The sequence below is a fragment of the Panthera uncia genome (genome assembly GCF_023721935.1).
Source record: "Panthera uncia isolate 11264 chromosome A3 unlocalized genomic scaffold, Puncia_PCG_1.0 HiC_scaffold_11, whole genome shotgun sequence".
Lineage (NCBI taxonomy): Eukaryota > Metazoa > Chordata > Mammalia > Carnivora > Felidae > Panthera > Panthera uncia.
Genome location: NW_026057578.1, coordinates 50,823,405 through 50,839,149, shown reverse-complemented (window position 1 = coordinate 50,839,149; position 15,745 = coordinate 50,823,405). Strand labels below are relative to the sequence as shown.

Here is a 15,745-nt window from a genome sequence, read left to right as displayed (position 1 = left end):
AACTGAAATCATGACCTGAGCCTAAATCAAGAGTCACGTACTCAACCTACTGAGCCACCCAGGTGCCCCTCTTTTTTTATTAATGTTTGTTTGTTTATTTATATGTTTATTTTATTTTTTAGAGAGAGAGAGAGAGACAGAGCATGAGTGGGGGAGGGGCAGAGAAAGAGAGGGAGACAAAGAATCTGAAACAGGCTCCAGGCTCTGAGCTGTCAGCACAGAGCCCAGCGTGGGGCTTGAACTTGGGAATGGCGATGTCATGACCTAGTCTGAAGTCAGATGTTTAACCAACTGAGCCACCCAGGTGCTCCTTAATGTTTATTTTTTTGAGAGAGAATGCACGCTCACGAGTGGCAGAGGGGCCGAGAAAGAAGCTGGGAGAGAGAAGCAGGCTCCATGCTGTCAGCGCAGAGCCCGATATGGGGCTTGAACTCATGAACCATGAGATCGTGACCTGAGCTGAAATCGAGAGTTGGGTGCTTAATCGATTGAGCCACCCAGGCGCCCCTCAATTTTTAAGTATACCAATCACATTACTGGCTAAAGCAGTCCTTAAGCTTTTCTTGAGGATGTATTCTTTGAGAAATTATTGAAGAGTGTGGACTTTTTCCTATAAATGACATATATTTGCATGCACAGTCTGTGGGACCTAGGTTAATCCTTGACTCGAGCAAATTTGCCAGTATACTACTGCAGGACAGAAAGCTTTATTCTGTTTCAAGTCCAAGAATGTCATAGTCCCAAAGGATCTTAGAGATGGAGAGTTCAGACATGAGGAAACTGAGGCACAGTGGGCTGTCTGAAATGCTCAAATTGTCTTTACCAGTTAATAACAGAATTGGAGTAAGAATCTGTATCCTACATTAGTCATACTATGTTTTTCTAATTAAAGAGAGTAAAAGGCAAGTTTAACATTGTAATAGGGCTCTAATTCTCTAGATCAGGTCAAATATGATCTGTGTATATAATTTAGAATTTTCTAATATCCACATTAAAAAATAGAATAAGAAGAAACAGGTGCAAAAAAAGAGATGAAATTAATTTTAACAATCTATACAGTTAGACTATATCTGAAATACCATTTCAAGTTCTAATCATAAAAAAAAAAGATTTTTTTTTTTTTGTGTGTGTGTGCTAAGTCTTTAAAATCCAATGTGTATTGTTCTACTTGGAGCACAACTCAGTTTGGAATGGCCACATTTCAAGTGTTTAATAGCCACGTGTGGCTAGGCTACCATATCAGACAGCACCAGTTGGTACATAGCATGCTTCATGATTTGCTTTACCCATTCCTTTTGCTAAATACTCTTCTTTATAGACCAGAGTATATTGTATGAAGAATCCCTTTATTCTTCCTTTTTTTCAGCTATAAAAATTTGTGTTAGTTTCTTATAGTGTTACCCCTAGGATAACTGTTTTAATTTGGTTTTATCTATTATCATGCTTGGAAATACACAAAACTGGATGTAACTCTGAACACCTGCCATCCTTGGCAATTGTTAACTTTCCCTGTAGTAACTAATCATGGTTAGCTTTTGCATTAATTTCATATTTATACTAATCCTTGCTCATGATTTACATAAGTTTTTTCCGTTGTTGAAAATGCATGGATATTTTGCTCAGCTATTGTTTATATGCCAAATACGGTTATGGCAGCATTATTTAAATACCTTTTAAAATTATAGCCAGTAATAGCAATTTTTTTTTCAACGATCAGTAAGTAAAAGCAGTTTTTTTTGGTTTTAATGGATTCTATATTCACTAAGGATTTTTGATGGAATGTTAAATCAGGCTTCTAATTCTCTACAGAGCTCTGTCCACATCAAAGTTTATGTGTTTAACCTAAAGATAAGTGGCGTGGTTTTATTTTCAGTTAGAATATTGATGTTAATACCTACTTAACTCCTGGTCTTTATAATTTTTTTTGACCTGTTTTATAGCAAAAGAGAAGGAAAAGCCTGAAGATTCTCCCTCAGATGATGATGTTCTCATTGTGTATGAGTTAACCCCGACCCCTGAACAAAAAGCTCTTGCAAGCAAACTTAAACTTCCTCCAACTTTCTTCTGCTATAAGAATAAACCAGATTATATTAGTGAAGAAGAAGAGGATGGTAAATCTTTTGTTATTTTAAGAGCATTCTGTCTGTGCTAATTTTAGTAATGTTTAAATTGTTTAAGCCTGCCTCTTAGAGCCCGTAACTCCTGTCCTTATAGGTAGATGTTTATCCTCAGTGTGTGTGTAGATAGTCAATGGATGTAATGATTGAAACAATCATTCAATAATGATTGAATGAAATACATTCAATGCATTTTTTAAGTAAGGATGTTTTGGATGACTACTATGAGCAGAGCAGGTATTTTGAGAGAATTGAAAAGAATCCTAATTTCCCTATAGACTTAGAGGGATGAGAGAGTGATGAGGCAGATAGGGGTCTGATTATGGAAAACTTTGTGAGCCACAGTAGAGTTTTTCAGCAGGGGAGTTTGCATGTTCAGAAAGAGTTTCAGCAGGATCAGTTGAGTTAGTGAGATAGAGGATCGGGTTGTAGGACATGGAGATAGGAAGATGAGCCAAAATGATAGTAAAGCAGCTCAGAGGAGAGCCTGAATGAAATTTCTGTGATGACAGGAAAGGCATTAGGAATATAGAATTGGCAAAACTGGGTGCTCTTTCAATGGGGGGGGTGAGGGAAAGTATGAAATTGGAGGATAATTTCTAGATTTATGGCTGGGAAAATTCCTAAAACTTACTAGAAATTCTTTTTGTTTAATAAAATCAATTATACTTTAAGATGAAGATTTTGAAACAGCTGTCAAGAAACTTAATGGAAAACTATATCTGGATGACTCAGAAAAATGTAGACCATTAGAAGAAAAGCTAGCAGGTATGTTAAATTAAAATTACTAGTTAAAATGTTTTTTAAAAATCTTCTGTTTAAAAGGAATCTTCAGGGTGCCTGGGTGCCTCAGTCAGTCAAACGTCCAACTTCAACTTCAGCCCAAGTCATGATCTCATGGTTTGTGAGTTCAAGCCCTGTATCTGGCTCACCTCTATCAGTGCAGAGCCCACTTCGGATCCCCTGTCCTCCTCTTTGTCTGCCCCTCTCCCGCTCATGCTCTCTCTCTCAAAAATGAGTAAACATAAAAAGAAAAGGCATTTTCTAATCTGATCATTTTTATGATTATCAGATTTACTTATGTGATATGCCTGTGGCAATTTAAAATATTTGAAAATAATATGAAGTGTAAAATAATTGTTTTCCTGGTGATCCTTGTTCTCCATTAGCATTCATAGGTATTGCTATCTGGGTCTGTAATCTGTAGATTATATGGAGGACAATTCTTGGAGAGTAGTTGGACTTCTAACTTTCTTTTGCTTGTGTTGTGTGGGATTTTCAGATAATGAAAAAGAATGTGTTATTGTTTGGGAAAAGAAACCAACAGTTGAAGAGAAGGCAAAAGCAGATACATTAAAGCTTCCACCTACATTTTTTTGTGGAGTCTGCAGTGATACTGATGAGGACAATGGAAATGGGGAAGACTTTCAATCAGAGTTACAAAAAGTTCAGGACTCTCAAGTAAGAGCATCTCCATTGTTTTCCTTCTGGTTGAGTTGCCATTGTTGATGCAGTAGATTAGAATATTCTTACCAAATGGTAATAATGTGTTGTGGATAGCAAATGGATTAGGCATTTACCAATCAGCTTTGGCCAGAGAAGGAGGAATGTTGTTCTACAGAGAGGACTTAAAGGTTCTCTCCTGTGTATATGTTGGATTTTTGCAGGGATGGGAGAGATGGACTGTGCAGATATTCTTAAGAATGTTTATCATGGGGCACCTGGGTGGCTCAGTCGGTTAAGCGTCCGACTTCAGCTCAGGTCACGATCTCGCGGTCTGTGGGTTCGAGCCCCGCGTCAGGCTCTGGGCTGATGGCTCAGAGCCTGGAGCCTGCTTCCGATTCTGTGTCTCCCTCTCTCTCTGCCCCTCCCCTGTTCATGCTCTGTCTCTCTCTGTCTCAAAAATAAATAAACGTTAAAAAAAAATTAAAAAAAAAAAAAAAGAATGTTTATCATAATACCAAGAATGATATTAAGTAGTTAATTTTTCATGCAAGTTAGTTAATTTTGTGGTGGGCAGAGTGGATAGGAAGTGGCATTTGAGACTTAGTTTCAATGGCATTTGAGACTTAGCAAGGTGGCCTATACCTTGCTTTGTAAATTTCATGATTTGATTACTTTCTTTTTAAAAAAATTTTTTTTTTTTAATTTTTTTTTTTTCAACGTTTTTTATTTATTTTTGGGACAGAGAGAGAGACAGAGCATGAACGGGGGAGGGGCAGAGAGAGAGGGAGACACAGAATCGGAAACAGGCTCCAGGCTCCGAGCCATCAGCCCAGAGCCTGACGCGGGGCTCGAACTCACGGACCGCGAGATCGTGACCTGGCTGAAGTCGGACGCTCAACCGACTGCGCCACCCAGGCGCCCCTTAAAAAATTTTTTTAACATGTATTTATTTTTGAGAGAGAGAAGAGACAGATAGCACAAGTGGGGGAGGGGTAGAGAGGGAGGGGGACACAGAATCCAAAGCAGGCTTCAGGCTCTGAGCTGTCAATAGAGCCCGATGTGGGGCTTGAACCCACAAACGGTGAGATCATGACCTGAGCTGAAGTCAGAGGCTTAATCAGCTGAGCCACCCCGGTGCCCCTTGATTTGTTTACTTTCTTAGCTTAAAAGTAGTGATAATTTTAATAGGTATCAACACCTTGGTATCTTAATTTGTATTCCACAGAAACTAGAAGACAAGATCTGTGTCTAGTTAATTTGTTCATAATCTAATATTGACATCTATTCAGAATGTTCCTTTCCCCCTCAAGTAACACTGTTTTTTGATGGTTTGTTTTTATTCTTAGATGATTAAAATGAAGTAGAGTTCTGGAATTAGTTATGAATGTGGTGGTTTATTTAAAGGATATATGGCTAGAGAGAGATGTGTTGTAACACATGGTCTTAGTCTGTAAGAAATTTATTGCTCTTCATTGACTCTGAGCAGTCTAGCTGACCACCTAGGATGTGTAGGTTTAATCTATCAGTACACATACAATTAATGGCCATCAGCTGATGTAATGCTAATCATGTTCTCATTTACAACCAGATAGATTTATTTGTGGAAATCTGAAGTGGCCTTACTAAGTGTTCCATTTAAGGTGTATTTCAAATCACTCAACAGTTTCCCTGGACTTACTGGGCATACACAATATTTAATAGCTGTTACTCTAATTACTAGCTGCTAGAGGCTTTATCACGTATTTATTCAACAAATGCAGTAGTCATATTAATATAAATTTAGATTATGCAAATTTAAACAGTATGATTTAAATATGGCCTCTTGTGTGCAAAACTTAAAGTTATTGATTTAAAATGTATTTTAAAATTTAAGGGGCGCCTGGGTGGCTCAGTCAGTTAAGCATCCGATTTTGGCTCAGATCATGATCTTACGGTTCGTGGGTTCAAGCCCCGCATCAGCTCTGTGCTACCAGTGTAGAGCCTGCTTGGAATTCTCTCTCTTTCCCTCTCTCTCGCCCCCTGACCCCACTCATACTTTCTCTCTCTCAAAAATAAGTAAATAAACTAAAAAAAAAAAAAAATTAAACTGAAAAATAATATCAGCACTGATGTACACACTGAGTTATACATCATTTATTCTTATTTTCCACCTTGTGGTGCCACTTTACCTGGTACACAAGAATTTGGTGTCTTTTGTCAGTATTTTGTGAAACATGCTTTTAAAGGAGTTGAAATATCTTATTTGAGGTGACTTGTGTTATTTTAAAGCATTCATTATTGTCATAACTTAATAAAATAATCCTATAACTATCACAATGTTCATTAAATAGCAGTACTACTGGCTGTTCAAAAATACTTTGGGTACTAAAGTTAAATGTGATAAACCTTTATAAAGGTTGGAAAAAATGGCACAATAAATTATAAAATTTCAGGAGAGCAAGCACCCTTTGATACAGATATGAAATAGAAAACCAAAAACCATTAAAGCTAAGATATGCTATAATGGATGTAAATTTATACTCTCTCAGAATGCATTGTTCCTACTGTGACAGTCTAATTCATCTTAGATATGCATCCCTTGCATAAAATGGTTATGTGTACTCTGTAAATGTTTACCGTTGAGCTAGCACTGTGCTGACGATTGGGTATACAGTATTGAACAAAACAGAAGTAATCTGACTTGTCTGTGTGGAGTTTTCCATTCAAGGACTGTAAGGCATTAGCAGCTGAATTAAAACAATTCCTCTCACCCAAGCAATTCTAGGCTACTTATTTGGGGTAACGTTTATTGTGATATAATTCACATATTGTGCACCCCATCCATTTTAGAGCGTACAGTTCAGTAGTTTTTAGTATATTCACATGGTTATGCAACCGTTACCACAGTGATTTTGAACAGTTTCACCACCCCAAGAAGAAAACCTCTAACCTCTAACAGTCACCACCCTTCCCCATTTTGCCCGAGCTCCTCCATCTCAAGAAACCACTACCCCTGATGGACTTTCTGTCTCTATAGGTTTGCCTATTTTTTGGACATTTTGTATAAATAAGTCATGATAATTTGTGGCCTTTTGTGTCTGGCTTCTTTCATTTAATGTTTTCAAGGTATAGCTACATTGTAGTGTATATCTGCATTTTATTAATTTTTATGGCTGAGTAATACTCTGTTGTATTGAATATATTACATTTCATTTATCCATTCATCTGTTGATCATTTAGGTTGTTTTTACTTTACTTTTTGTCTGTTATGAATAATACTGCTATGATAGCCTAAAACATTTGACACATAGAATGATTTATCTTTTCCTTGTGTTTTGGTACATTAAAAAATAAGGATTTTTTTCATTTGTAGTAATTTTTTTATAGAAGTAAAATTCACTTTTTGTTGTGTGTATATGTGTGTGTCTGTTTTCTAGGAGTTCTTTTATATGTTTGAATTCTTGTAGTTCTCACCAGAGGCAGGATATGGAACAATTCCAACACCCCCCAAAATTTCCTTCATATTGTCCCTTTGTATTCATAACCTTTTCTGCCCATATCTTTGGGCAATTGCTGTTGTGTTTTCTGTTTCTATATTTTTGCCTTTTCCAGACTAACATATGAATGGAATCCTACAGTATGTAATTTTTGATGCTGGCCTTTTTCACTCGGCATAATGCCCTTGAGATTTGTCCCAAGTTATTGTGTGTAGTAATAGTTTGTTCCTGTCTACCACTAAGTAGTAGTCAATTGTGTAGATGTACCACAGTTTATTCATTGATCCATTGAAGGTCATTTCCAATTTATTTTGCTTTTTCTAGTTTCCTTAAAATGGAAGCTTTAAATGACTGATTTAAGACCATTTTTCATTTCTATAAATATTTAGTGCTGTAAGGTTCTTTCTAGGAACTGTTCAGCTTCATCCAACAAGTGTTGCTATGTGATATTTTTACTTTCATTCCGTTAAAATATTTATTTTCCTTGAGATACTCTTTTTTATAAATGCGTTAGATAGTATGTTCCTTCCAAATACTTGGTGATTTTCCAAATATCGTTCTGTTATTGATTTCTAGTTTAATTCCATTATTGTCTATGAACATAATTTGAGTGATTTTAGTTCTTAGAAGCCTAATGAAGGCTGTCTTGGTGATTGTTGTGCACTTGAAAAGAATGTATAGTCTGCTCTTTTGGCATAGAGTGTTCTATAAATGTTAATTAGCTCAAACTAGTTGATACTGTGGTGTCCAGGTCTCATATATAAGACTAACATTTTAATTATTTAGAGGACTGTTGCTAGGCATAATTGTAGATTTTTCTGTTTCTCCTATCAATTTTTGCTTAATGTACTTTTTTAGAAAGTGTCCCCCTCTGCTTCTGTTTTCTGGAAGACATTGTAGGAATTGCTATTATTTCTTTCTTAAATGTTTGATAGAACTCACTACTGAAACCATTTGACTTGGAAGGATATTAATTAATAGTACATTTTCTTTAATAGATAATAGGCCTATTCAAGGTTATCTATTTCTTTAATAGTTAATAGGCCTATTCAAGGCCAGTATCAAAGATTACATACTGTAGGATTCCATTCATATGTTAGTCTGGAAAAGGCAAAAATATAGAAACAGAAAACACAACAGCAATTGCCCAAAGATATAGGCAGAAGAGGTTTTGAATACAAAGGGACAATATGAAGGAAATTTTGGGGGGTGGGTGTTGGAATTGTTCCATAGCCTGTTTCTGGTGAGAATTACAAGAATTCAAACATGTAAAAGAACTCCTAGAAAACAGACACACACATATACACACAACAAAAAGTGAATTTTACTTCTATAAAAAAATTACTATGGGGGCGCCTGGGTGGCTCATTCGGTTAAGCGGCTGACTTCAGCTCAGGTCATGATCTCGCGGTCCGTGAGTTTGAGCCCCGCGTCAGGCTCTGTGCTGACAGCTCAGAGCCTGGAGCCTGTTTCGGATTCTGTGTCTCCCCCTCTCTCTGACCCTCCCCCGTTCATGCTCTGTCTCTCTCTGTCTCAAAAATAAATAAACGTTAAAAAAATAAAAATAAAAAAAAAATTACTACGAATGAAAAAAATCCTTATTTTTTAATGTACCAAAACACAAGGAAAAGATAAATCATTCTATGTATCAAATGTTTTAGGCTATCATAGCAGTATTACTTACAATAGACAAAACTCTTGTGTGAGTTTTGGTCGGTTTTGTCTTTCAAGGAATTGGTCCATTTCATCTGAGTTCTTAAATTTGTGGGCATAACACTGTTCATGAAATTCATTAAAATTTATTACCCTTTTAATATTCATGAATTAGAAGTGAGTAGTGATGGCTCTTGTTTCATTTCTAGTATTAATAATTTGAATCTTGGGGCACCTGGGTGGCTCAGTCGGTTAAGCGTCTGACTTCGGCTCAGGTCATGATCTCGCGGTCCGTGAGTTCGAGCCCCGTGTCGAGCTCTGTGCTGACAGCTCAGAGCCTGGAGCCTGTTTCAGATTCTGTGTCTCCCTCTCTCTCTGCCCCTCCCCTGTTCACGCTCTGTCTCTGTCTCAAAAATAAATAAACGTTAAAAAAAAAAAAAATTTAAAAAAATAAATAAATAATTTGAATCTTCTTTCTTGTTTTCTTGGTTAGCCTGCTTAGAAGTTTGTTGATTTTTATTGACTGTTTCAAAAAGGTCAATTTTGTTTGATTTTGTTCATTTTTTTCCTGTTAATTTCCTGTTCTACTGATTTCTGCTCTACTTTTCATTATTTCTTCTCCTTTGTTTAGGTTTATATTGCTTTTCTTTTTCTAGTCTTAAGGTGGAAATTTATTGATTTTAGATTTTATTATATGCCTTCAGTACTTTAAAGTTTCCCTTCCTTGTTTTTGTTGTGTTCTAAGAGTTTTGATAAGTTGTAGTTTCATATTTATTGTTTAACTTATTTTTTTATGTTTTATTAATGTTTTTATTTATTTTTGAGAGAGAGACAGAGACAGAGATAGAGCATCAGTGGAGGATGGGCAGAGAGAGCGGGAGATACAGAATCTGAAGCAGGCTCCGGGCTCTGAGCTGTCAACACAGGGCTCGAACTCCCGAACCGTGAGGTCATGACCTGAGTTGAAGTCAGATGCTCAACTAACTGAGCCACCCAGGCTCCCCTTCATATTTATTTAGTTAAAAATATTTTTAATTTGCCTAGAGACCTCTGGACACATATATTATTTAAAAGTATGCTGGGAAATCCCAAATATCTTAAATATTTGGGATTTTTTTCAACTGTATTTCTGGTAATGATTTCTAGTTTAATTCCATTGTGGACTGAGAATATACTTTGTATGACTTCTGTTCTTTTGAATTTGTGGAGGTGTGTTTTATGGGCCAGAATGGGTCTTTCTTGGTAAATGTTCCATGTGAGTTTTCTGTTACTGTATTTTTCAGTTGTAAAATTCCCACTTGGTCCTTTATGCCTTCTTCTTTTTTTTTTTTTTTTCCTGCTGAGAATTTCTTATCTTTTCATTTGTTTTAAGAGTATTTGTCCTTATATCTTGGAGCATTGTTATAAGAGCTTCTTTAAGATTTTTTTTCTGATTGTTCAACACATGGATCATTTCATAATATCCCCCACCTCCTGGCCAGGGAGAGCTGGCTTCTCTTGGGACGATTTTCCATCTCCATCATTGGCAGCTTCAGTTTTTGGGCTTCTCTAGCATCCAGGCTGGAATATAGGTTTATGGAGCAGGAAACACCCCACATGATTCTCACCACTGAATTATCCCTAATGTCTTGAGGTTCTTAATCCTCCTGTTTTCATCCACCTTTCAGAGACTTTTTATACTTTATCTGTTTCAGTCCAGTTCAGTCATAGGTATTGGGAAAGATAAGATGGAGTGTGGAATGGGAGAGATAACGTGAAGTGTGCTTATTACTCTGTTTTATCCAGAACTCCCAAGTCCTCAGTTTCTTTCAAAACAGGGCATGGGTGTGCCTGGTTGGCACAGTTACGGGTCTGACTCTTGATAGTGGCTTAGGTCATGATCTCACAGTCAGGGGATTGAGCCCTGTGTGGGGCTATATGCTGAGCAGGGAGCTTGCTTGGGATTCTCTCTCTTCCTCTCTCTCTCTGCCCCTCCCCTGCTCATGCATGCACACTCTCTCACTCTCTTTCAAAATAAACAAATAAAAACGTAAAAAAAAAATAGGGTATGTGATTCTTTTTGTCAGTCAGTATTTAATGGCATTGTTATTTGTTACTTCCTCTTTGCAGAAATCCCAGAATGAGGAAATAAGTAGCCTGGCAGACAGTGTGTATACTGGTGGGACTAAAGTGACTGTACCATTTTTATGTAAATCTGAAGAACCTGATTTTATTACCAAATCTATTAGTTCACCACCAATTTCTTCTGGAACTGTGGACAAACCTGTAGATTTGTCTACTAGAAAGGAAAACGATGCAGATTCTATAAGCCAAGGTAAAATTTGATAAAATGTTTACAAAAACCTTCTAGGGCATGCATTGCATAAGGTGCATCTGTATGTTTGAGAAAATAGGCTTTTAAATGTCAGTCCTAAAAACTCTTTTCCCTTAAAACAAGTTTGGAGATGTACAAAGGTGCATGAGATATTCCTGATAATAACCAGAAAATCATACTGCCTTGCCAACAAAGATAATAAACATGTATTTTTATTGTTAGGGTTGTAGTTATTAAGGAATATGAAGCATTGTGACTCTGACCTATCTACCTGAAAATAAATGACAGTAGTTTGCTTACATCGAAATTTTCTTTGTGATAATCATTTCATTTGAATATTGTTTGAATTATATTATCACTGAAGTATATTAAAATTTATGTATGAAGTAATTGTAGATAGTACAGTAGGGTTGTTAAGTTTTTATGATACTTAAATGTATTTTGCTCTACCTGTTACATTATATTAATCAGTTATAGTTATGTTTGATATGCTTTCCTCGTTTTTTTATTTCCATTGATTTTAGAAGAGGGGAATCTTTTAAAATTCTATTCTTTTATAATTGCTTATCTGTTTTACCTAATGTATTTCAGAAATAGTCTTAAATAATGTACAATTACTACATTTATAGACACCTGAGAGTCTTCATATTCTAGAAGAGGAAGTAACTTCAGACCTAAAATCGTTTCTTTCTATTTTTTTTGTTTTGTTTCAAATTTTTATTTAAATTCTAGTCGGCTAACCTATAGTATAATGTTGATTCCAGGAGTAGAATTTAGTGATTTATCACTTAACATATAATACCCAGTGCTCATTGCAAGTGCCCTCCTTAGTACCCTTCACCCATTTAGCTCATCCCCTGCCCACATCCCCTCCATCAACACTCAGTTCCCTGTAGTAAAGAGTCTCTTATGGTTTACCTTCCTTTCTCTGTCTCTTTGTTTTTCCCCTTCCCCTATGATCATCTGTTTTGTTTCTTTAACCACATATGAGTGAAGTCATATGGTATTTGTGTTTCTCTCATTGACTTATTTTGCTTTGTATAATACACCCTAGCTCCATACACATCATTACAAATGGCAAGATTTCATTCATTTTGATCAGACCTAAAATTTCATGTTTTCAGATGATGAAAGTAAGGCTTAGGACTTCAAGAGATCATGTAGCTGCACATTGTCAGAATTAAGATCCCCAAACTCCTGGTGACCAAAAATAAATAAGACATGCATTTTTTGTGAGCTTATTATTTTTTTTTTTAATTTTTTTTTTTAACGTTTATTTATTTTCGAGACAGAGAGAGACAGAGCATGAACGGGGGAGGGGCAGAGAGAGAGGGAGACACAGAATCGGAAGCAGGCTCCAGGCTCTGAGCCATCAGCCCAGAGCCCGACGCGGGGCTCGAACTCACGGACCGTGAGATCGTGACCTGAGTTGAAGCTGGACGCTTAACCGACTGAGCCACCCAGGCGCCCTGTTGTGAGCTTATTATTTAGCATAGAGAACACAAACATTCTTTATGCAGATCACTCCTAAAACCCCACGTGTGAATGAATATTAGTTTTAGATTACAGAAGACTATAAAGAAGAAACTGTATGGTTCTATTATCTAGCTTAGTATAGATCTACGTCTTGCTTTTTTAAAAAGATTTTTGTCATGCTTTTGGTGTAGCGTTCAATGAGAATAGTACCTGTAAACTTAATAATACTGAAATAGTTCAGAATTGGGTGTATTTTGTAACTTTTTAAAATTTAAAAAAAAAATTTTTTTTTTTTTAACATTTATTTTTGAGACAGGGAGAGACAGCATGAATGAGGGAGGGTCAGAGAGAGAGGGAGACACAGAATCTGAAACAGGCTCCAGGCTCTGAGCTGTCAGCACAGAGCCTGATGCTGGGCTCGAACTCACAGACCTCGAGATCATGACCTGAGCTGAAGTCAGATGCTTAACTGACTGAGCCACCGAGGTGCCCCTGTAACTTTTTTTTAGAGAAATAACCAGAAGACAAATGTTGCACACCCCACACCCGACCCTCTTGGGAGTATAGAATGTCTATCCCCATTCTCTCTGGGTTCTGGGAAAAGCTTTGATATTCAGTATATATTAAATGAAATATTAAATTATTCTTTTCCTTTTGCCAGTGGAAAGCAAAACAGTTTCATTTGGATTTGGAAGTACCACAGGGCTGTCATTTGCAGACTTGGCTTCCAGTAATTCTGGGGATTTTGCTTTTGGTTCTAAAGGTAAGATCAGGAGGAGAGATTTTAATTGTCATGTTATAGAATCAAGCACAACTGAAAGAACTAGTTCTTTGCCACAGTATTGTAACTAAGATGGACATTTCTTCCCTCTTCTACACCCTCCAGTTTGTTTAGTGTTTTAATAGGAAAGGCTCTATATTTTACTATTACTTTAGACATTTATTAATATAACCGTTAAGAATTTTTTCTTAATCAGTATAAATTCTGTTGATAGTCTTCCCCATTCTGAAATGTAGATCCACTTTTCCAGTTTTGGAATTACCTTGATTTTGGTGCATTGTTCTTTTAATTATACTTTTAGGTTTGGTTTGTTTAATATTTTAAGATTTGTGCATCTGTATTTTTTAAGGGGGTGATTTTATAGTTTTCTATTTTTCCATTTTCCTTAATCAGATTTGAATATAAGGGTTGTGCTAATTTATTGTGATAAATTTATAATTGGTGGGGTCTCCCATCTTTTTTCCATGGTTTTTCTATTTTTAGTCCATATTGGTATCATTTGCAGAAGATAATACATTTCTTGATTGTTTAGAGTTTATTGGCATATTATTTTCTCATTCTTATAATGTCTTTTACATATATGATTATAGTATCACCTAAATTGTTCTTAAACAAGATACTTGATTTGATTTGTAAATGAATTTTACTGAAGATATATACTTACGTGATTTATCTAGTTCAGAATAGCATTTTTTTTTTTTTCAAATACCTTTAGTTATGCAGAATAGCATTCTTTCCTCTCTCATGCTTACACTGGTTTACAGCATTCACCACTCAATGGAAACACATATAAAACTTTTGGAAATTACCTTCATGTTGTGTTGGAATTCATAACTTTACTGTTGTCAAATTTTGTTATTTTTGTTTTAATGTATAGTAGCCTGAAGTCATAGGATAATAAGCAGTATAGTGGATACAATTATCCACAAAAAAAGTGTTAAATAAAAATTGATGTGTTAGGTTGCTTGTAATTCAGTGTACCTTTCAAAGTACTCTTGTCTGGACTATACAGTAAAGTGTAAAATAGGCAAGGCTCAAACCTCATGACATTTACTCCTCACCACCACTTGTCATTTTTTTCAGTGAAATTATTCACCAAGCTCTTTGTTAAACTGCATTTCTTACTTTGTTTTGTTCTTAGATCTGACAGGAATTTATGCTGTCTTTTCAAAGAAGCAGCTTTTGGTTTTATCAGTTCTCCTTTTTTGTGTGTTTTTAATTTATTTTTAGATTTTTTTTGTCACTTTAAGTTATTAGTTGTTTGTTTTTTTTTAAATTTTTTTAATGTTTGTTTATTTTTGAGAGAGACAAACAGAGTGTGAGTAGGGGAGGGGCAGAGAGAGAGGGAGACACAGAATCTGAAGCAGGCTCCAGTCTCTGAGCTGTCAGCACAGAGCCCGACACAGAGCTCGAACCCACAGTTTGTGAGATCATGACCTGAGATGAAGTTGGAAGCTTAATCGACTGAGCCACCCAGGTGCCCCTAAGTTATGTTTTTTTAAGAGGTCATAAATTTCACCAGAATGTGGGCATCATTTTTTTTTTTTTTACTTGTTTCTGGCATTGCATGGACCTTTCTCATCTTAAACTTTTTATTTAAATGTTTATTTTTGAGAGAGAGAGAGAGTGAGAGCACATGAGGGGGGGAAGGTCAGACATAGAGGGAGACACAGAATCCAAAGCAGGCTCCAGGCTCTGAGCTGTCAGCACAGAGACCGATGTGGGGCTCAAACCCACAAAACCATGAGATCACGACCTGAGCCAGTGTCGGATGCTTAACTGACTGAGCCAACCCAGGTGCCCCTCTGATCTTAAACTTTTTGTTTTGGTTGTTTTCAAGCTCAGAGGAATCTTTTTTTCTCTTCTCTTGCAAATGTGGTGATTCCTTTTTAAAAAAAATCTGTTCATTTTGTGTTGTTGCCTTTTTTTTTTTTAATTCATTTTCTTCCAGAAGTTCTATTCACATAGGTCTATCAATCATTCTGTCTGTTGTGTAATATTTAATATGGAAACTAAGGGAATAAGAAGTTCCTATTTAGAGATCCCCTGTCTTTGTCAGTGATCACTATTTTATCATATTTCCTTCAGATTTTGTAATGTTTTCATTAAGCCTGGAAACAGTGGAAGCCTCCTAGGTACAATTACCTAGAACTATTACTGTGAAATTGATACTGATTATTGACATGCATATCTTCATACTATTTTCTGTAAAATTCTTCCTCCTGGTCCCTTCAGATCAGTGGTTTTCAACTTTTGACTTCATACTCGAATTTCCTGGGAGATCTTTTCTTTTATAAATGCCTGTTATATTGGGCTTTGGCATTGGTATTTTACAAAAGCTCCTGTGTGATTCTAATAATGTACCCAGCATTAGGAACCATTGCTTTAGAGGAATTTTGAAATTTTCTCCCATACCTCTGAAGGGTTTTTGGGGTAATTAAACCTTTTTCTCTGCTTGGGAGTTCCTGAACCAGTTATTTTT

General features: G+C 36.2%; 1 protein-coding gene across 3 annotated transcripts in view; it reads left to right on the top strand.

The window, feature by feature from the left end:
• Nucleotides 1-15,745, top strand: part of LOC125936184 (E3 SUMO-protein ligase RanBP2) — an 82,434-nt gene that overhangs the window by 62,320 nt on the left and 4,369 nt on the right. For 2 of the 3 annotated variants that reach the window (XM_049650132.1, XM_049650131.1), the window contains 5 exons: nt 1,941-2,111; nt 2,793-2,885; nt 3,400-3,578; nt 10,802-11,006; nt 13,144-13,245. In XM_049650132.1, the coding sequence (XP_049506089.1) occupies nt 1,941-2,111; nt 2,793-2,885; nt 3,400-3,578; nt 10,802-11,006; nt 13,144-13,245 (750 nt within the window). Of the gene's footprint in view, nt 1-1,940; nt 2,112-2,792; nt 2,886-3,399; nt 3,579-10,801; nt 11,007-13,143; nt 13,246-15,745 lie in introns of those variants that run through there. The other variant, XM_049650133.1, reaches the window with a different exon arrangement.